Source organism: Xenopus laevis, chromosome 9_10S, assembly GCF_017654675.1.
Source record: "Xenopus laevis strain J_2021 chromosome 9_10S, Xenopus_laevis_v10.1, whole genome shotgun sequence".
NCBI classification, from domain to species: domain Eukaryota; kingdom Metazoa; phylum Chordata; class Amphibia; order Anura; family Pipidae; genus Xenopus; species Xenopus laevis.
The window spans coordinates 47,993,139-48,015,988 of record NC_054388.1 but is presented as its reverse complement, the minus strand read 5'-3'; the positions used below and the strand labels follow the sequence as shown (position 1 = coordinate 48,015,988).

The window sequence follows — 22,850 nt, the reverse complement described above, 5'->3', positions numbered from 1 at the left end:
ATATCTGTAGCTAAGAACCTCCACTCCTCTTCCAACATTTTGGGTGGGTTCAAGTTATATGTTTGTGTACACCCATTTGAATCTATAAAAGTTTGTGACAAGGGGAGTGTCTTTGGCAAAGCCCTCGTGTTACACTTCGGTGTAACATTGACTGCTTTCCCAAAGCAAAACCAGTCTATGTTCTGTTGTTAAACTCAATAAACCTCATTCTATTTGAAATAGCCTTATCTTTGAGTTTTGCTTTATATATAACGAGGTCATAGCAATAAAATTAGCAACAATATCCCAGAAGATTGGTCACAAGCTGCTGATTGGTCACAACTGTTCATATACAGCACGTGTGCCCAAACTTTACTAATACGAGGTCTACTTTTAGTGATGTTGTCCCATTAGGATCTACAGCCATAAAATCATTGTTCACGTTCTGTTCCATGGAAAATATTATTTAAGTATTGATTTATGAAAACGTGTATATTGCTATATTTAACAAACAACTATTTCTTATATAACCTTAATATTAATAAATATCTGAATAAAAAGCATGAAATAGGAGGGTGATTTAGACAAGCTGTTTGTTGACAGTGTCTTGAGATCTACTGATCACCAGCTAAAGGTCTACTGGTAGATCCCCATCTACCCTTTGGGCACCCCTGATAAAAAGGCACTGAGGGGACCCTGGAAATCTAAGGCCCTTCCAATTGAATGAAGTACAGAATGTGTGTCTAGTTAGCCCCAGGCTCCTCATACGAAGGTGATGAGATACTCGGGATAGGCCTGGATATCACTGAAGATCACAAACATGGAGGGATGGTTAATATTATCTGTTACACTGTCGTACAGATCTGTTGGGTCAGACTGATTCTTGGGAGGAGGAGTAATCATTCCAGGTTGGCCGCAGCAATATTGCCCCGTCAGTACCCTCGCCAGGTACATATGTTTGTGCCTATTCACATCAGGTTTGGAGTAAGTGTTCTGTGCAGAGTAATTTGCATTCACTGCAAAATATGTCCCACTGCCAATTGCTGTTGATGGGCAAATAAAATACATTGAATCAGATTTACCGTATAGTGAGACACTATTATCAAACAATAATGGAACATTATAACAAGGTGTTCCCCTGAAAACGTGCTATATGGTTTATTACATGAGGAAATTGATGGAAATTGCTGCCTATCTGCCTCCCTCCAGTTATGGGATTGTAGCTTCTTTCCAGGAAAGTTGTCCCTAAGTCCCCAGGTTATCTTGTGTCACTGCCCTGCAGCCCAGAGACTATTTGCACAAGAGAAGTAGAAGACCAGAAGGAGGACCCTAAATAATACTTTTTGTCCCATCTCAAAAATAAGGCTGTCTTCAGTGGAGGTGAAATATATTTTGCTGTGTCCCCTAATTATAGCACCCTCATACTTGTTTAAAATGTCTATGGGCCTTGGTGTGACTATATAGAATGGTAACACCCCACTAGAAATCCAAGGTCTCTTACCATTCCTTCCAGCAAAACTGCGGTTGAACCCATTGTGATTGACATTTCCTACTGTATTGTGGTCGGTACCATGGAACAGCTGCATTTCATTGTTGGTGCTGCCATACTTGTTGTCAAGATGCTTCTTTTTGATCTGATAGTTTAGCCAGAGAGCTTGGTTCTGGATCCGCTCAATCTAGGAAATGGATCAAACAGTAGACAGGGAACTAGGTAACAACCTCAAGCATCTCACAGAGACACAGAGCAACCAATGTCATTGAGTGGAACTGGTTTCCAACCTAAATTTACCCCAAAGCAGGAGAACCCTTAAATTATACTGAATTCCTTTATAGCATTAAGTTCAATGCAGCAGATAAAACATATTTAAGAGTTACTGATGCCCAATCAAAAAGAATTACTCCAAGTAATAGAGCAATAGATACCTTAAGGATCCTCATGTTGCAGGTCTGAGCAAATTTCCCCTGAACGCTAGTGTATTCTGGGGAACCAACGACCAATGGTACCATCTTAACTTGTTCTTTCACCATTGGATCCCAGGTAGGAGGTACACTTAAGGCGTCTCCTTTTGGAAAATAAAAGAGTATTTAATCCCACAGGCCAGACACCTTACAGATATTAATGTATGCTCCAATGAGAATCTGCCTACCGGATCTGTGTCAGCCTTCTTGCTAAAACCATAACATACGGAGATTGCTGGACAGATCAGGCTGTAATTGCACTTCAGGATTCTTTTGGTATTCAGTGCTAGAAATAGTGTTATTAATGCCCCCAATTCCGATTCCATAAATACAGGACAGGGAGTTGGGTAAACATAAGTAGGGTTGTTATAGTGAGCCACTGGTCCTAGAGAGTTAGACAAAAGTGTTATGGAGAAGTGTTTGTTGGGAACCTAGCCATAATGTCCAGGTGGTCCTTCTTTGGATCTATTCCCTTAAATGCAGAGACTGAAGATGAAATGGGCACTGTATAGAGTCTGGAGTAGGTTATATTATTTGGCAAGGCACCATGCAAACCAGGTTAGAGTATCAGTTGTCTTGTTGGGTAGCAGGGAGAACAAAACACTGGCTTATATAAACAACCTTATAGTAAATATTATTATAAGGGATAATTTGTCCTAAGTGCCCCACTTTTTAGGGGGTGAAGATGCCCATTAGAGCTACCTACTCTGCTTATAGCCTAGTGATGGTAAAGGCAGGAACAAGAACGAGTGTCCATATCTCAAGTGTCTATATTAAAAGGGAGGGGGGATTTTTAGTTCATGATCCTACCATGGCTAAGCCACAATACTGAAAGCAAGGGTATCTAGGGTAACCACATACCAACTTTATTTCCCAATTTTTCACAGAAAATATGCCATGTCAGAACCCAGGATAGAACTAAAGGAACCCACACAGTCCCCTCAAAGCCATGAAATATGTGGGAAGGTGTGTTTTAATAATGTGGTTTCTTGTTAATTACTCAATGGTGATGAGGATAATATAGCAGTGGTTCTTTGGAACTTGGATACTCAGCATTGCAAGTAGTTCTGACAGGGCCCTTAAGTGGAGTCTCTCAACCAAGTATACAGTATATTCCCCAGTGCTCTCTTCAGAATCCCCCCATTAGACTAGAAGGGTTCCCATTATAGAGAATAAAGCAAGGGAGATAATAGGCCACTAAACAATGCTTCCCTGGAGGAGTGAATGAAAGTAAAGTAGACTGTTACCATGCTTTGCCACCCGTACGATCTCCTTGGTGTTTCCCTGAGTGTCTGTAGCGGATCTTTTTTGTACATCAACAATGAATTCTGTTCCATTCACCCTCACAGTAACAAATTGCTGCTTCTCGCTTGCCGCCTCTTCTAGTTTTAGGTTTGTTAGTTTATCAAATGGGACCATTCTCCTGCCATCATGGTAACTCCACTCTACCATGTTACCGCACAGCTCAGCCTCACGGTCCTTGGTTTTCTTGTCCCTTATTTGCTTTATCATGCCTTGGATTTCTTTGGATGCCTCCATAACATCCCTCGTGAGGCCTGAGACTGTTACAGAAGAAGTGGAAGGTTCATACTCTATAGAGATCTGGAGCCTCTTCTGTAAATCTGATAGTGTCTGTCGCTCAGTCTCTTCAAAATCACCAACCCACTCTTCCTGGAGAACGTTCTCAAACTGCTCTTCTAAAATTAACTTCTCAAGCCACAACCTGGTGTCTATGACTTCCTTCTTAGTGGCCGCACAGAGGTGTATAATGGCTGGATCAATGTTATCAGTTAATTGAAATGCTGTCAACTTCTGGGTGGGCTTTTTCTTGGCTGGTAGAACCCAAGCTGTAAGTGCAACCAGAGACAGGAAGACATTGAGCTCAAGCCATAAACATGCAATATTATATCTCATACCATATAACAAAGGGTTTCCTCATGTTAGTGATGTGGCTTTTACATTAGAAATTATTTTTCCACTCAGCATAATGGAAGGTGTGGCTTACTGGAAATGTAGTGGAGTTTGGTTGATGATGGAGCATTATGGTTTAACTATAAACTGCGTTTACAAACTCCTGTGTGTATGAGTCAGTCCATAATAGGGACCAGGGTTGGACAGGACTGTCAGAGACCCAGAAGATCTCCTACTGGACCCTAGTCTGGAAAATTACAAATTGTCCTTTATTATATCCACCATTGATCTATATAACTTCAATACCATTTGGCTTATCTCCATCTAATTGCCATGAGAGTGGTCCCTGAATGTCAGGCACACATCTGAAAGTCATACACTTCACTTAGATGTGAGAACATTTCAGGGATATTTATGGGACCCCGATCCTTTAGCAGTAAATACAGGAATAACTTACAGTATAATTTACTGAATGTGGATTGTGGCTGTGACATGGCTGTCCCTTCCTTTCCTTTCATACTCGTATAAAAGTCATTGAGCATGGGCTGCTGGAAAATTACAATTGTAACAGTCTTAACTGATGGTGCTGCTTGTGTTTTGACAAAATCCTCCACTCCGTCCAACATGGCGTCAGCAACCACGTTGGCAGCAACAGCCCCTGCACCTATGGCAATGACAAAGAGAGAGATATGTAGGAGAGAATGTGAGAAAATTCATGGCTACTAGGATTTACACTTATAGTGCCAGGATAGACCATTCCTATACAGTAATCTTACGTGACACAGTTTATCAATCAGCTCCCCACTGAGTCCTCTTTAATTTTGCCCCCGCCAGTCAGAGGGACTCCAGCCATCCTCTCACCTGTTCCCATGGCCGGAAGGGCAACTGAAGTCATTTGCAGTCTGTTACACTCCTGCAAAAGGTCCAGGACACATCTCTGGATACATTTCGGGTCTCTCTGTCCTACCACATGGATGATATTTTTGCACTGAAGGTTACCACCCTGAGTCATGATGAAGCTTGTCTTAGTTTGTGACCCTGAAGTGAAAATATAAGAAAGTATATAAATATCACTTTGTTCAGCTGAGTCGGACTCACCAGAAGCATCTGCCAACAAGTGTTATCCTACATGTGTCTGACCCGCTGCTGTCTCTACCCTTTTGTCTGGGATTCTGATTTCTAATGTTCCGCATGAACTTCCCATAAATCATTTGCTTAAATTAGAAATATCCCCAATCTGACAGTAACTGTCCCTTCCCTCCCTATTTATCTCATATGACTTCAGGAGATTAAAATCTCAACAGAACCTTGATTAAACATATTAAAGAGATTAAAGCTCTGAAGCCCAATTCAGAGCCCCCTTGCACTTTCAGCCCCCCCCAAACTGTAACCCCTGCCCAACTGTCCACAGTTGTTTACTCTGCAAACAGGGGAGGTTAGTGACAATATTTTGGGGAGGCTACCAATGCTCACATCTCAACAAAAGAGCTTATTGTCAAATACTACATTGCAGTTGGTCTGTTGTTGGGTGTGAGTAACTATTTTTGGTTGAAGGATGTTAAACGCCACAAACAGAGAGGAAGGAGACTGGAGATGGCAGTTTATGAAAGAAAAGATTGAATCCAGAGAAACGTACCGTAAATTGCTGCAAACATCTTACTCATCGCTGAAGAAGAAGAAAAAGGCGAGGAAGGGTTCAACCCTAACAAAAAGAAATATGTGACAAGACATTTATTAACCAAGAAGCACAGACACTTACTGTCATATATCCAGCAACTGACAGACAACCCTACATAGTAATATCTACTGTATATGGCACCAACATAAAGGGATATATGGGATAATTTACAACTACTGTAAATAATGAGGATATTAGAAGTCACTGAGGGGTTCTGCGACCATATAAAGGCACAAGGCTGCAGGCTGAGTTATACAGGGAACTCTGAGTATCACTTGTATTATAAGGGATAATATACCCCCTACTGTAAATTATGTATAAATAGAGACATATCATATAATATCAATTGTATAAAAAGTAAAGTTAAAAAAGAAAAGCAATAGGTATGTATGAAATTGGAAATATAGTAAATTCCCTTACCAAGCTGCTGACATTCAAAAATTACACTCGGTCCGGCTGCTTGCAGAATTGCTTTGGAGACCCCTGTACAGAGTAAGAGTCCAGGGACTGGGTAAGTGGAGTGGAGTTTGTTGGGTGATCAGTTTAATAATCTGAAATCTGTTTGCTGCAAATTTTAAAGGGATCCTGTCATCGGAAAACATGTTTTTTTCAAAACACATCAGTTAATAGTGCTACTCCAGCAGACTTCTGCACTGAAATCCATTTCTCAAAAGAGCAAACAGATTTTTTTATATTCAATTTTGAAATCTGACATGGGTCTAGACATATTGTCAATTTCCCAGCTGCCCCTGGTCATGTGACTTGTGTCTGCACTTTAGGAGAGAAATGCTTTCTGGCAGGCTGCTGTTTTCCCTTCTCAATGTAACTGAATGTGTCTCAGTGAGACATGGGTTTTTACTATTGAGTGTTGTTCTTAGATCTACCAGGCAGCTGTTATCTTGTGTTAGGGAGCTGTTATCTGGTTACCTTCCCATTGTTCTTTTGTTTGGCTGCTGGGGGGGGGGGAAGGGAGGGAGTGATATCACTCCAACTTGCAGTACAGCAGTAAAGAGTGATTGAAGTTTATCAGAGCACAAGTCACATGACTTGGGGCAGCTGGGAAATTGACAATATGTCTAGCTAAAATTGAATATAAAAAAATCTGTTTGCTCTTTTGAGAAATGGATTTCAGTGCAGAATTCTGCTGGAGCAGCACTATTAACTGATTTACTTTGAAAAAATTTTTTTTCCCCATGATAGTATCCCTTTAATGTTTATACAAAAGCCTATTGTAGCTTTGAAGAAATGACAAAAACGATAGCGTTAAAGTTAGAAATGTGTTTGTAATAATTGTAATAATTTGTTTGTGATTGTAATAATTTTTATTTATTTAGAGGGATGACATGGTTGCTTCCTCAACCAAACACTATTCCATGCAGCCCCACTGTTTGGCAGTTCAACACTCATTGCTGTTGGACCCCCTCCTGCCTCCCTGCCATTGGCTGCTCACCGAACTATTAAATGATTTGTGGGCCAAAGAGAGCAGTGGTTGAACCCAAGCTGAATAACTAATTGCAGTGTCGATACTGAATAGGTTCTTTCACAAGGTCCTGTTTTGTAAGCTAAACTATGGATTTAGAGTAAATTCCAAATGTTCCATATTTGAAGTCAATGTAAGAAGGTGTGTCCTTGTAAATGGGTGCTGGGTACTAATTATAATGCCAATCAATATGAATATTGTTAATATTATATAATATAAAGTCACTCAATATATCACTTACCTGATAGGAGGTTGAAGGAATTGTTGGTTGAATTCACAATAATATCTGTATTTTCCTTGGTTATGTCTCCGGTCTTCACCTGGTAGGTAATGGGGCCAATTCTCATCTCATGGACCCCGAGAGTTGGGCTTGTCACCGTTCCAAAGAAATCTGCATGGAGAATAGAACAAGATGGGACTTTGAAGTGGGAATAATATTCATACTGTACAAATAATCGGGAGAATTGTCCCACAAAGGACAAAGTTTAATCCTGGAGTTGTGTGGATCTTGGGCAAGGAGTCCGTTGTGTGTGGGGGATTGGACAGAAACAAAGTAAATTAATTACTACACTTTGAAAAAGTAAAAGATCATTTTTGTTTTTAGACATTCGTATGTGTGGAGAAGGAGTACTCCAATAATAATGCGTCAGAGCGGGGAAGTGACTATTAAGTGAAGTGTTGATAAGAATTAACCACTGATTCCGGGAGCGCTGCAAGTTACTAGTTAGTGCTTTGGAAATATGTGCTGCTATCTGCTATTCATGGTATGGTATTTATCTTTGGTGCAGCCAGCAAGAGACCATTACATAGGACAGAGTTACCATGTAGTTTGCACTTACCTAATGCTAAAGCAGAGTTTGTGTTTCTATCACTAGAGGAATCATCCCTGCAGCGCTGGTGAAGTTCAGTGGAAAATACCTAGGGATAATAGCACATTTTATATGGCAATAATTTCCACCCTGGCCATTCTCCTTCCACAATTCTATGGAAGGAAACAGAAGAGGAACAAGAAAGCAATGCTGATATTAAAACACTCAGCAAACTTTCCCCCTCATTCCCCAACATAGTTAGTGATATGAGCAGAAACATGTACAAAGGATTGTTCCCTACTAACTCCACCAACCTACAATGTCAGTAATACTCAGTAACAATGCAATCTATACATCCCATCTTTCTCTGAGTGTCACTTCATACTGACCTTCATGAATGTCACTTCTTACTGTCCCACCCTGAATGTCACTTCTTACCATACCTCGCTGAGTGTCACTTTAACTGTCCCTTTCTTAGTGTCACTTCATACTATCCCTCCCTGAATGTCACTTCTAACCATCTCTCACTGAGTGTCACTTTATACTGTCCCTTTCTGAGTGTCACTTCATACAGTCTCTTTCTGAGATGTCCTTCATACTGCTTCTGATTGTCACTTAAAAACTATTTTCTGTTACCTGGATATTCTCTGTATCTTTTGGATGAAGGACAATATTTACTTCTCGGAGACTTTGTGCCTTATTTCTAGCACTGAAGTCTGAAATCACATCAATCATTGTGGCTGCCACCAGATTCTTAGGGTAACCCAGTTTTCCTGTGCCAATGGCTGGAAATGATATTGATTGCAAGCTCTGTTGCTCAGCCAACTCCAGGCAGGTTTTTATACTTCTTCCGAGTACCTGAGTGTGAGAACAAGAGACACAACATGAGTGAATGCGAGGATGAATTGGAATATATCTCTAGATAGGGTCATTGTGGTATACAAGGGAGCAAATCAGATTAGAGGAAAGGAGATTCCATCTCAATATCCAGAAAGGGTTATTACAGTGAGAGCTGGGAAGTTGTGGGGATTATCTCCCATAATTAATTGTACTGGCTGGTACATTAGATAGCTTCATGAAAGGATCAGATGCCTTTTTAGCAAGTGAGGAAATACAAGGTAACTCAAATTAACAAAGTTGATGCAGGGACTGGGCCAACACAATAGGGGACCCAAGGTAAGCTCCCAGCTTCACTCCACACTCCTTCCTCCACACTCAGCAACTCCTTTCTGCTGTCCCCCTGGCGCTAAACTCTCTGCTGATGTGCATAGGGCCTGATTAGAGGAGGCAGAAGAGGTAGGTGGCTGGGATCCCTCCTTCCACAACACCCCCCCCCCCGCACCACACGCACCTGCCTTTTCTGCCTACCCATAATTTGCCTACCTCTGAGGCAAATTGAAGAGGCTTCAGCTATGATCCTTTTTCTTCTCTGGATCAACTAGCAGTTAAAGGTAGCTTTCATTATGTTATAGAATGGCCAATTCTAAGCAACTTTTCAATTGGTTTTCATTATTTATTTTTTATAGTTTTATAGTTATTTGCCTTTTTCTTCTGACTCTTTGCAGCTTTCAAATGGGCGTCGCTGATTCCCTTCTGAAAAACAGATGCTCTGTAAGGCTACAAATGTATTGTTACTTTTTATTACTGATCCTTCTATTCCAGTCTCTTATTCAAATAAATGCATGGTTGCTAGGGTAATTTGGATCCTAGTTATCGAATTGCTTAAAATGCAAATCGAAGAGCTGCTGAATAAAAAGCTTAATAACTCAAAAACCTTCAATAATAGAAAATGAAAACAAATTGCACATTGTCTCAGAATATCACTCTCTACATCAAAGTTATCTTAAAGGTGAACAACCCCTTTAAAGCAGTCTTCACGACTAGTTGATCCAGACATAAAAGGTTGTACTTGAAGTTTTTTGTTTTCAACCTTAATGCCTATGTTTATATGTTACTATATGTCCACCCTACAAGTGTGCTGTTGGGCTAATTGGTAATTACTACAGGAACCACTGAATTATAAGCAGTCATGCAGCATCTTATACTGTAAATATATCTTTTAATGAGCCCTGCAGCATGTAGATTTTATATGTAGGAGGGAGAACCCTACTCACTGTGTACACTAGTACACATTGGTGCTGCTTAATAACCAGTATCACTTCATGTATAGATAGTTAAGTGATCAAATATTTACGTCAGGAATGAGAAACACTTACCTTGTGGTCAAAATGTTGCATCACAACATGAAAAACCTTCACACAGTTGAGGTCGCAGCTGTCGGTAGAAAGCACTGATCCAATATGCAGTGATGCCCCTTGGCTGACATCCAACAGAAGCTGCTGCAGTTCAGGTCCAGCCCGTCTGGACAAGGCACTGCTTATCTGCCAATCGTTTAGTTGGAGATTCTGCCCCACGTTGTCCACAATGACATCAGTCTGAAACAAAAACCTCTTTTATTAAAAATGACAACTAGAAGGAACCTGTTGGGAAAGTCAAATTGCCATGCAAGCTTTGAGACCCAAATTTCCCTAAACCTGTATTGCAGTGGTTCTAGTGGGTGCCTGGATGATGAAGGGGAGGCAAAATAGAGGGTTCCTAAAAAATGAAGTGCCAATAAGCATGCAAAGTTGTTTAATAGGGGGATTACTTCTATTTAACAATGTTAAACCACTTGACCTACCTGCCACCCCTCTAAAGATCTGCCCACCTGCTCGAAAACCTTTGTGACCTTCCCAATAATCCAGGCTTGTCACTTCCCCCCCCCCCCATTAATAGTCACTGAAAATAGATACTTACTGTGGAGTCTTCAATCGCCTTCTGGATAATCTTAATTATCAGCCCCTCCTTGGTTGTCACAGTCTTTTGCTGGGAGTTCGTGATTCTGGCTGGTGACTTCTCACATTTTTCAACTGTGACGTAACTTGATGCTTTTGGTGCTGATCCAACTTTCTGCTGTTCAAATTCTGTTCTGAGAGCATCAGCAAAGGCCTGGACTGTGGTTAATTTATCAGCTACTAGATGGATTTGCTTAATGCTGCTGTGTGCAGAGTTATCCTCCACATATTCCTTAATGGACTCCAGGATATGGTTCACACACCTTTTTAATGGAAATCCAAAAATCCCTGAGCTGACAGCTGGAATCCCAATGGACCTGTGTCCTTTACTTGCAGCCAGATATAAGCCATTAGTTATTGCTTTCTGGAGTTGTCGATCACATTTTCCTGGACAGACTGGGTTCCACCTGGGCCCTACAGTGTGTATAACCTGTTTGCATGGCAGATTTCCAGCATCAGTAATCACTGACTCACTAGTCGATAATCTACCACGTGTTTTAATAATGAGATCAGAATCAGTTTGTAGTTTGGGCCCTGCAGCATTCAGTAGGGCCAGGGCCAACCCCCCCGTGTGCCTCAGATCTTCATTGGCTGCATTAACTACAACATCTACAGAGTGATGGGTCAGGTCATCCTGATATACTGCAATAGTCACTTGACCTGGCAGGTTCACTTGATAATGGAGTACACCCTCACATGCCACATTAGATATAAATCCATCTTCTCCATCCTCTTGTAAGTGTATCACACAGTTGTATTTATTCTTTGCTGTAGTAACATGCAGCTCTTTGTTCTTCAAGCAGAACTTCTTGGCTCCCGGCTTCCTAATCTGCAGCACATCCCAGTGCAGAGAAGACAATACATTTTCTATAAGTCCAGCTGCTTCTTGAACGTATAGTCTTGGACCCCACATTAAGATAGTCTGGTGCTTCATCTCAATCTCAATATTTTTTGTTATTTTTTTCACATCTTGTATCTTCTCCTCCTTGATAAACTCCATGACCGCTACTGATTGTACCTTGATGTCCTCCTGTATGGTAGTATTCTTCTCCAAAAAGTCATGGATCTGTTGGAAAGCTTTTTCTACACTGGGAGCCAGACCAGCAATAACCACCTGATTCTCTGCTCCTCTGGGAAACTCCTCGATCACAATGGTTTGTCTCTCAGCATTAAAGGTTTCATGCAAATATTCCTTTAACTGTTTCCACTCGGGTTTTTGAATAATCATATTGTCTTCAACAGTAAGTTGCTTACAAACTAACTGACGTCTCATTTGTTCTTCTGCATCTGACAGATCCTTCACAGAGAATCCAGTCAAAGTGACTTCATTATCCTCAATCTCAAACATTGCATTAATATTGTGCTGTATAAAGAGAAAACATGAGAGTTTTTCGTGGCCTGCTGCCACCAGGAAATTTATCACGTGACCCTTAAAAGTAATGTGTTTACTTTTCAAACCTTTTTCTATTTTTAGTATTTCACATTGGGATCCAAACACTTCCTCTTTCAGCCCATAGAGCTCAATATTCTTTGATTCTACATCATAGGAGATCTTTACTTTTGGAAATGATTTTTGTAGGTTTGTCTCAAGGCCGTTTCTTTTCATGATTTCATAGAGAGCAGGAGAGAGTGGCATGGTTTTAGCCAAGCTTTCATTTTGTCTATAAATCTCCCTGGAGGTATTTTCTATCAGTTCCCTGAAAGTATCCTCTATCTTAATAATATCTTTGGTGAGTCCTACAAGGAAGACTTTCTGTTTGGCAAGGTCTGGTTTGACCAAGACTCCCTCATATGTGGAGCTTTCGACTTCTCCTTTGATGGCTTCCCAAACTGATGGATTCACATTGTACTCTGCAGCTTTGAACTTGGACATAATAACAGAGAATTCGGTGAAAACCTGATCGTTCCATGTCCGCACAATTTTTGCCATAGTCCTGAGATGAGACAATATGGGGTTGGGAATTGAGAGTTTAATGGTGGGATTGGGATAGTTTGTATCTGGCCATGTGATCTCGCAATTTTTATATATCATCTTATTGTCTATGTTGTCTTTTATCTGTGAATGTCCCAGTATGAATTCTAGTACATAAGGACTGATTGGCACCTCCAGAGGTTTGGGTAATGTTACACATGGCCCATTCTTCCCATATAGAGTTATACCTGGGGACTCATAATATGGATACACTGATATCGGCCTCTTTCCAAACACATGTTTCTTCTCCATCACCATCTCTGCAGCTAAAAATATAAAGAAGTTCTGGTTTTCATTTTGGATAAACTGAATGAGAAGTGTTAACTGAATTAGGTGATGAAACCCTTGTATATTCTATGTTATTAAATGTACCCAGAAATCCAACTCCACCTCTATAACTCCATACAGCATTATTTAGTATTTGTTTGTCTCCCTTGCATCTTGTTCCATCCTCCAAGAATATTTTGCCTTCCTCTTCCAATTCTAGTCTCCTTTGCACATCCCCAACATTACCCAACTATTAGAGACCTATAATTTACCTCTTTTATCAAGAAATGTGATTAGTGCAGCATCCTCATCTGGAATAAGTTCAACATGCTCAACTCTGCCCGCTCCATGCTGTGGGCTCTCAAAGTAAATCATCAGGTGATCCTCACATGTGTTTGGGGGCAGATTCTCTGCCCTGATAATATTAGTGTCCTCCAAAGGCATTGCTGTGAGTTTCAGTTGTTTCACCCTGTGGTTTCTGGAGAAGCCATCCATAAAATTGAGGATATCTGAGAAAACATATGATTTCCATTGGGAGAGGAAGGACATTCAACATGCTTAGTAAAACGACTGTATAGTGGGCAGACACTAACACTTTCAAAAATCCAAACATATTTAAAGGCCAATAAGGAGACCAGGATTTAAATGCCCCTTGTGAGATCAGGGGCATGTCAGTATGCCTACAAAGTATTATTTGGAAAAGTGATTGGTTTACCAGAAGGTGCAGTAGCAAAGGGTCATATGACTATGAAGGTTTTCATTCATCCAGGTCATGGTATATCTAGTATAGGTAAATCTAAAAACACTGGACTTGCTGAGTAATCAATGAAGACGTTTCACTACTCATCCGAGCAGCTTCTTCAGTTCAACTGACTGGTGTGGGAAATTCTCGGCATATAAACTCTTCCACTAATCCAATAACAATGGCACATTGTAACTCTTCAAAGAGGTGACATCTGAAGAAATTTACATAGGTGTAGATTCTGTGTAGTTACTGTGATAGGATTATCCAATGTGTCATGCAACTCCTAGAAAGAGGTGTTACTTGTGAGAGTTGCATGAATGGATGTGTGAAGTGTTCTGAAACCGCCTGGGTACAGATGTTAGAACAGCATTGTATGTAGCAGACAGGTGGTGTCGAAGGCCCCTGCCTCTGTTCAGGGAAGGTTTCTCCACCTTGACATGAATCGCCTCTTTCACGCCTCGTTCAAGCCAGCGGTCTTCTTTATCCAATATTTGGACCTTGCTATCTTCAAAGGAGTGTCCCTTGTCTTTTAAGTGTAGAAAGACAGCTGAGTTTTGCCCTGTAGAATTCGCCCTCCTATGCTGAGCCATTTGCTTGGTGAGAAGTTGTTTTGAATGAGGCGTGAAAGACGCGATTCATGTCAAGGTGGAGAAACCATCCCTGAACAGAGGCAGGGGCCTTCGACACCACCTGTCTGCTACATACAATGCTGTTCTAACGTCTGTACACTTCACAGATCCATTTATGCATCTCTCACAAGTAACACATGTGTCTAGGAGTTGCATGACACATTGGATAATCCTATCACAACTACACAGAATCTACACCTCTGTGAATTTCTTCAGATGTCACCTCTTTGAAGGGTTACAATGTGCCATTGTGATTGGATTAGTGGAAGAGTTTATATGCCGAGAACTTCCCACACCAGTCAGTTGAACTGAAGAAGCTGCTCGGATGAGTAGTGAAACGTCTTCATTGATTACTCAGCAAGTCCAGTTGTTTTTAGATTTACCTATACTTGATATAGCAAATGGTCAGTTACCCATTACTGTAACTCCTATGGCTATAAGAAGAGACCTTGGTAATTTAGGCGAATTATTGGGGTATACTTGGCCTGATATACAGAGAGGATGATGCCTGACATGTTGATATGTGACTCAAAACAATGACTATGGGGATGTTATAATGGACAAATAAGGGAAAACTGGGGGCAACTGTGGGGGAAAGCACAAATACAGCAGAATGTTTTTACAAGCCTCCTATAGAGTTCCATAGACTTGCACTTACTTTTCCCTGCTACCTACTTTTAATGCTGGATATCCACCTACTGTCTTGTTATTTCCCTGACTTAAATTAGACCCGGACTCACCAGTGTTACAAGTGAAGGTGAGAGCAGCAGAGCAGATCTCAGGAATCATCTCCACGTGGAAGTCTAAATCCTCTCGTTTGCTGCTGACATTCTCCACCAGGAGGTTTAGCATCTCAAGAGAACATAAGTCCTGGACATTCCCGATAAGAATCACTGGAGGTGGGGAATCGTGGGATCCTGTATTTGGTCCATGGGACAGATGCTCTACAACTACAAAAGTAAAGTGAGAGTAATTTCCACTCATTTGGGATGTTTATAACGGTATAACCCAATAGGGCAGTGATCCCCAATCAATGGCTCGTGAGCAGCGTGTTGCTCACCAACTACTTGGATGTTGCTCCCAGTGGCCTCAAAGCAAGTGCTTCTTTTTGAATTCCAGGTTTGGAGATGTATAAGAACCAAGTGTACTACCAAACAAGGCAGAGGGGGCTGCCTAATAGCCAATCACAGCCCTTGTTTGGCAACCCTGGGACTTTTTTCATGCTTGTGTTGCTCCCCAACTGTTTTTACATTTGAATTTGGCTCAAAGGTAAAAAAAGGTTGTGGACCACTGCACTAGGGCATCAAATTCAAACACTCGCAATGGCCAGAATTGGGGGCGGGCCAAGGTTTTTTTTTTAAGGATATTACAATTTACTGGAAATGTAGTTGCCGGTAAATCTGTAATACCAGCCGCGGCCTTGGCATGTGTTTTACCGGCTAGGCCGGTAAAATACCGGCTGGGTGGCAACCCTATCCAAGATGTGTGTGGGACTCTCTTCTTTTTTTTGCCTTTCCCTTCAACATTTTATAATCCTTATTTTGTACTTCTCTACTTCTTTCTTTTCACCACTAACTGTTTGGTTTTCCCCCATCCTCCCTTCTATAGTTCTCATATCCTCCCCATTTGTGTCTCTACTCCTGAACCCCCTCCCTTCTCCTCTCTCCTCCACCTCTTCTCTCCCCCATTGAGTAGTCTCTCTTTGCATATGGGGTAAATGGGCTACACTGTGAAACTGTATAACAGAATATGAAGAAATGCTCTAGGCAAACACCATTCTATATAGGGTGGCACTGACTGGGACCTTCCCCACAGAGGATATTTTAGGTCTTGTACAGTACATTCAATTTGGGTATAACAGGGATAATGAGATCTCACCAAGGTTTTGGAGACTTTCTTGTGAATGTTGATTCTAAAAACAGAAAAAAATAACTCATTTTTAAATTGTAATTTTAAAGTGTAATTTTTATCTGGTAATTTTAGAGATTTGTCACAGTACCCCCAAATATTTTCAAAAGAATCAGATAAACATGAAAATGTGTCATTATTGCACCTAATTAACAAAAGTGATTAGTGTAGCAAAAGATTTTCTCCTTCAACATGCAGTCCACCCAGTCATGACTAATGACTCCATGCTGTGCCCCCAGATACTTTGTATCACAGACAGCACCATCAACCAATATATTTTCTTAAAACGCCTTTATTTGAGACATAGGCTCTTGACCCAGATAAAACACAACGTTTCAGTCCTACATAGGTCTTTTTTCAAGCCACTTAAAGTGGACCTGTCACCCAGACACAAAAATCTGTATAATAAAAGTCCTTTTCAAATTAAACATGAAATCCAATTTCTATTTTTTATTAAAGCATTCATAGCTGTTGTAAACTCATTTAAAAATCTCAGCTGTCAATCAAATATTGTCTGCCACTCCTCTATGCCATGGGCATAGAGGTGGGGCAGACAATTACTTTCACTTTCCATTCAGCACTTCCTAGATGTCACTGCTCTCCCCACATTCCCCTGTTCTCTTAACCATTTAATTGTGTAGCCAGGGCATGGGGATGGACATCAGGTCCCCCATACTGGTGCACAAACAAGATTCTGAGATGATACAAGGCTTGCCTTAATAACAGAGTCTGCAAAATGGCTGCTGCCTGCTTGCTATCATTTTAAATTCCCAGACTGAAGGAAACACAATTCAAATAATTTATACAGTGTAATTAAAGTTCATTTTGCTTGACTAATAAAATAGGATTTGAATAATTTTTTTGGGTGACGGGTCCCCTTTAAACTGCAGCTGTGCACAGTTATTTATACATTGTAGCTTGTGTATGTTTATTACACATAATCTACTTCATCTACAATCAAAAATCACAATTATAGCCAATCAAGTGAACATTGTTGCAAAAAATGTGTATTTTGTCTATGTCAATAAAATGCCCTGTTTGCCATAGTGTCCATTCTTTTTCCTGTGAAAAAAAGCTTACTTGGCTAACAAAGCCTTTTCTGCTGTGAATAAAATGACATATGAAAAACATGATTTCAATAAATAACAAAACTTACAAAAATGTAAGGAACATTAAAATATTATTTAAAAATTCAACAATATATTTTACTCAAATCATATTCTCTGTTCAGACCATGGGGAACTAACATTTCTAACTTTCGGATCCATCTTGCTTCCTTTTTCAATAACACCTTCAATCGATCTCCCCCTCTCTGTATTTTAGGGACACTATCTATTATTTGAAATTTTAGCTGTTGTACCCCATGGCCTGCATCCAAAAAATGATTCGCAACTGCTTGATCACTTTTTTTAGTATTAATAGCGAATTTGTGTTCTCTTATACGCTCTCTAGTGCTTCTTGAGGTTTACCCAACATAAGCTAACCCGCACGGGCATTTTATAACATATACAACATAAGTGCTTTCACATGTATAGAACCCGTTAATCTTAATTGCTGTACCCCTTCTCCGGTGGTATACTACCTCTCCTTTCTGGCAATTCGAGCAACAGCTACACCCTAAACATTGGTACGTCCCATTCTTTCTTGGTCGTAATAGTCGCTCATGGGTATTAGAGCCACCTATATCAGCTCTTGTGGCCATAGAACCAATAGACTTAGATTTTTTGTATGAAATAATTGGGGGATTTTTAAATGTTGTTTCTGGTATACCTTCCCCAAGCAACGACTAATGTTTTATAATGGCTTTCTCCACATGGGTGCTTATTGTACTAAACCAAGATACAAAAGGAATTCTCTCTATTTGATTTTTTTGAGGTTTACTCACACTTAGTGGTACATTGGTGTCTCTTCTCACACGTGCCCAGCTGTACAAATTGCCGGTGCTATAAACTGCCGTATCGCGTTGGAATTTGGACCGCTTCTTTGTTTGGAGTTCCTCGCTGAATCTCTCCATATGGTCCATTAGTTTCTTCAGTCCGTCTGCAACCACACTCAGAGGGAACTGTTCTTTCAGTTCCTTTACCCCAAAACATCATCTTGGTCACCCTTGATGTAGAGAGCCTGTACACCTCCATCCAACATGATGGGGGTGTGGAGGCGACCTGGGTCGAGTTGGACCGGGATGAATAGTTGGATGGTTCACAAAAAGATTTTGTTCTGACATGTTTGAAATTAGTCTTACACAATAACTTTTTCCTGTTTAAGGACCATTTTTTTCTGCAAATCATGGGTACAGCTAGGGGGGTCCAATTTGGCCCCCGTCATATCCAAATATCTATTCTATATGAATGCATTTGAGGAAACTTTTGTGTATACCAATGAACTGTATAGAGAATATTGTCTGTGCTGGTACCGATTCATCGATGATGTCTTGATATGGACGGGGCCACATTGGACCCTGGAAGATTTTCATAATCAAATTAACTGTACCAGGACAAACTTACAATTAACTTTACATAGTGATTTAAATAATATTTCATTTTTGGATATCCCAATCAGCCGGGTAGAAGATGCACTGTCCTCAGACCTATACATAAAACCTACTGATAAAAATACTTTTTTGCACTACAAGTCATTACATCCTATGCAGGTTAAGAAATCAGGGCCGAAGTCCCAATTCAGTAGGGTGAAAAGAATAGTGTCCGATGGCAGTGCATAAGAAACCTGACTGGATGAAATGCAGATGAAATTTGAAGACAGAGGATATCTGGTGGAGCAATGCTCCAATGTACAACTAAGTGTGAGTAAACCCCAAAAAAATCAAATAAGAGAGAATTCCTTTCGTATCTTGGTATAGTACAATAAGCACCCATGTGGAGAAAGCCATTAAAAAACTTTGGTCGTTGCTTGGAGAATGTATACCAGAAACAGGCCCGGATTTGTGGAAAGGCCACCTAGGCCCGGGCCTAGGGCGGCAGGATTTTAGGGGGGCGGCATGCTGCCCAACCACACCCACATTGGTTCAAAAACACTGGGGATGCGCTGTGTCCCCATTGTTCCTGTCCCCCTGGAGGGGACATGGGCGACAAACGGTAGTGGGCCTAGGGGCGCCCACTATGTAAATCCGGCCCTGACCAGAAATACAACAATTTAAAAATCCCCCAATTATTTCATAGAAAAAATTGGTTCTATGGCCCCAAGAGCTGATATAGGTGGCTCCAGGGGCGCTCCACCAATGAGGCGAGTTGAGACACTCGCCTCAGGCGGCAGCGCCCCCCTGGTTGCCAGGGGCTGCAAAAATGCGGTTTTCAAACCGGAAATTCGGCCCTTCTAGTGCAGAGAGCGCAATTGTGTCGTGGACCGCCCCTGCCCTCTCCGGCGCTGTAAAGGTTAGTGCTGTGGGGAGGGGTGGGGGCGGCGAAATAAGGCCCCCTCAGGCGGCATAATAGCAAGAATCACCCCTGGGTGGCTCTAATACCCATGAGCGACTATTACGACCAAGAAAGAATGGGATGTACCTATGTTTAGGGTGTAGCTGTTGCTCGAATTGCCAGAAAGGAGAGGTAGTATACCACCCGAGAAAGGGTACGGCAATTAAGAGTAACGGGTTCTATACATGTGAAAGCACTTATGTTGTATATTTTATAAAATGCCCGTGCGGGTTAGCTTACTGTATGTTGGGCAAACCTCAAGAAGCACTAGAGAGCATATAAGAGAACACAAATCCGCTATTAATACTAAAAAAAAAGTGATCAAGCAGTTGCAAATCATTTTCTGGATGCAGGCCATGGGGTACAACAGCTAAAATTTCAAATAATAGATAGTGTCCCTAAAATACAGAGAGGGGGAGATCGATTGAAGATGTTACTCAAAAAGGAAGCAAGATGGATTCAAAAGTTAGAAACGTTAGTTCCCCATGGTCTAAACAGAGAATATGATATGAGTAAAATATATCTTGAATTTTTAAATAATATTTTAATCTTCCTTACATTTTTGTAAGTTTTGTTATTTATTGAAATTATGTTTTTCATATGTCGTTTTATTCACAGCAGAAAAGGCTTTGTTAGCCAAGTAAGCTTTTTTTCACAGGAAAAAGAATGGACACTATGGCAAACAGGACATTTTAGGACATTTTTTGCAACAATGTTCACTTGCTTGGCTATAATTGTGGCAGATTGTAGATGAGGTAGATTGTGTGTAATACACATACACCACTTGGGGTCACTGAGCTACAATGTATAAATGTATACAATGTATAAATAACTGTGCACAGCTGCTGTTTAAGTGGCTTGAAAAAAAGACCTATGTAGGTCTGAAACGTTGTGTTTTATCTGGGTCAAGCACCTATGTCTCAAATAAAGGCGTTTTAAGAAAATATATTCATTGATGGTGCTGTCTGGATTCGAAAACCAGTTGGTGGTGGAAACAGTGAGACTTGCACCAGATGAAAAGAATATTGATGAGTGCTGACTAAGGGGTCCGTTTACTAAAGTGCGTTAAAAATATTCTCACAATATATAGACAGAATTTTCGCCAAATATGTTATCTCCAGTTTACTAACCTGCGGTAAATATAAATTTGCGAATTTTCTTGCGCAAGAATAATTGTTCGCCAGTTATCGCATTCGCTGAAAATAACGCTACGTACACATTAACACATGGTTTACTAAACAGCGAAATGTGCTAAAGACAAAATTAACGCCAGAATATTCGCAAACTTTTACCGCCACCTATGTAGTGGCGTAAAAGTATTTTTTTCGCCAGAAAATTCTCAAGGGGCAGGAAATTTCCCATAATACTGTTTTTTATTACCCATCATTCTTTGCTGACAGGAGAGAGATCTGTAGCTATTGCTGACAGGATGTTTTGGCTTCTGCTTCTATCTGATGCAACAGCAGCAGTTTCAGCTCAGAGGCGTATTATTGGCTGCGGCATCACAGTCCAAGGATTCGTCAGCCTCTACACTTTTTTGGTTTCATTGTGATTGGCTACATTAAGCTGTGCATTTCTATGAAGCAAAGAGATTGACTGGTATCATTTCTTGTTCCTATGATTCTATTGGCAGAAGGGTTTATATGATGCAGACATGTTTGATTGGTGTTACTCTGGTGATGTTGTTGGATGGTATAATCATCAGTCAATAAAGTTTATGAGTTTTGAAGGTGCATTTCTGGCCATAAATGTCACAGTAAAAATTGCCATAACAACCGGCATAAAACAAGACTAATTTATAGCATAAATATTCGCAAAAACGTAATTTTTCGCCACAAAATTCGCAACTCGCTAAAATTACCGCTAACGTAAGCTGGTTCCTTAACCTAGTTACCGCAAGTGATCGCAATGAATTCTGAGCGTATCGCTGTGTAGTAAACTTAGTTGCTGTGAATATTCTGGCGTAAAAATATTCTCAGCGATAACATGCGGAAATTTAAAGTCAGATTTACCGCGCTATAGTAAACGGAGCCCTAAACTCTTGCTGAACTGTGCCCCCAGATACTTACATTTTCAGCCTTGTCCTGTGGATGAATTGCCCCAGGCAGTTTGACATGTAACTTTAGTTTCTTTCCACCTGATAACGTCAGGGTGTGATTCTCTTTCTGCAGAACCTGCTGTTGAACTGTAACGTCACACAGAAAATAATTAATGTTTATTATTTGTGTAAGTCCTGCTGTGTTCATCATCCCCTCCCTCTCATGGTCAGGTGTATCTGTCCCCCCACTTGTACCCACCTTTAGCAACCCACCTGCTCACACTCAGTTGTATCTATACCTGTTTCTCATCTGAAGTGGAAGAGGACATATCCCAGTACCCCCAATCCTACCTGTTTCTTGGCTGAAGTGGATGAGGACATATCCCTGTACCCCAATCCTACCTGTTTCTTGTCTGAAGTGGATGAGGACATATCCCTGGGTGCAGTCAGGTTCCTTGATCACACATTCCCCTCCGTTAGATCTGCTCTTGCTCTGGAAATACAAAAGCAGCTTGTTCTTTAGTTTCTTCAGCTTCTCCGGCCCCAGATCCCACTCCAGGGCCACAGGGAACTGAAAAGGCTCAGTGTCCCCCATGCTCAGGGCAGGGTGAGTGTGGTGTTGGCAGTTAGAAGTGACAAATTACAGAAGTCTGTTAAGGGAGATCACTGGAAAGGGGTGGTATGAAGCATTTGCTGTTGTTGAGAGCGGGAGGTTTAGTTTCTGTTTCATTTCTGACAAACTGGGAGTATCAGTCTCTGTGATCTGTTTGTCTCTGTCTCAGGTTCCGTCTCTTCTGGGAAAGAATTGCCAATTTTTCTCCCACAAATTGTGAATATTTCTGTACAGGGCCGCCATTAGAAATCACAGGGCCCCATACAACAAAATTTTCGTGGCCCCCTGGGACCCGCCCGCCCGCCGCCCCACACCACATTTAAAAGACAACACAGAAATCAGCGCTAAAAATGGTAAATCCCCTGCACACAAATTATAAAAAAACATTGATGGTCAGGGGCCCCTATAAGTTAAAAAAAACTGTGGTGCCAGGGCCCCCCATAAAAGTTTTTTTAAAAAAAAAAAAATATATCATTGGTGCCAGGGACCCCGTAAAAGTTTATTAAAAACCATTGGTGGTCAGGGCCCCCCATAAGTTAAATAAACTGTGGTGCCAGGGCCTACCTTTACAAGTTTAAAAAAATATTGGTGCCCCAG

General features: G+C 40.9%; 1 protein-coding gene across 1 annotated transcript; it reads right to left on the bottom strand.

Moving 5' to 3' along the window:
- Positions 1 to 586: 586 nt before the first annotated feature.
- On the bottom strand, positions 587 to 22,364 carry dtx3l.S (deltex E3 ubiquitin ligase 3L S homeolog). Its single transcript, XM_018238646.2, has 18 exons — positions 22,043 to 22,364; positions 21,672 to 21,787; positions 16,142 to 16,175; positions 15,004 to 15,213; positions 13,162 to 13,398; positions 10,613 to 12,888; positions 10,033 to 10,251; positions 8,453 to 8,674; positions 7,847 to 7,925; positions 7,249 to 7,398; positions 5,948 to 6,010; positions 5,486 to 5,551; positions 4,711 to 4,887; positions 4,307 to 4,513; positions 3,186 to 3,785; positions 1,903 to 2,042; positions 1,481 to 1,655; positions 587 to 1,022 (listed from the first exon to the last, which is right to left on the bottom strand). The coding sequence occupies exons 1-18, from the start codon at positions 22,233 to 22,235 to the stop codon at positions 742 to 744; spliced, it is 5,445 nt and encodes a 1,814-aa protein (XP_018094135.1). The 5' UTR covers positions 22,236 to 22,364; the 3' UTR covers positions 587 to 741.
- Positions 22,365 to 22,850: the final 486 nt, after the last annotated feature.

What these genes read in the sequence shown, in the direction of transcription:
- dtx3l.S (XM_018238646.2), bottom strand. Translation starts at nt 22,235, where the DNA reads ATGGGGGACACTGAGCCTTTTCAGTTCCCTGTGGCCCTGGAGTGGGAT. An exon ending in TTTTGAATGTCAGCAGCTTG is followed by an intron (nt 5,552 to 5,947) that starts GTAAGGGAATTT and finishes TCTTTTTGTTAG; the next exon opens with GGTTGAACCCTTCCTCGCCT. An exon ending in CAGTTTTGCTGGAAGGAATG is followed by an intron (nt 1,023 to 1,480) that starts GTAAGAGACCTT and finishes GCCCATCAACAG; the next exon opens with CAATTGGCAGTGGGACATAT.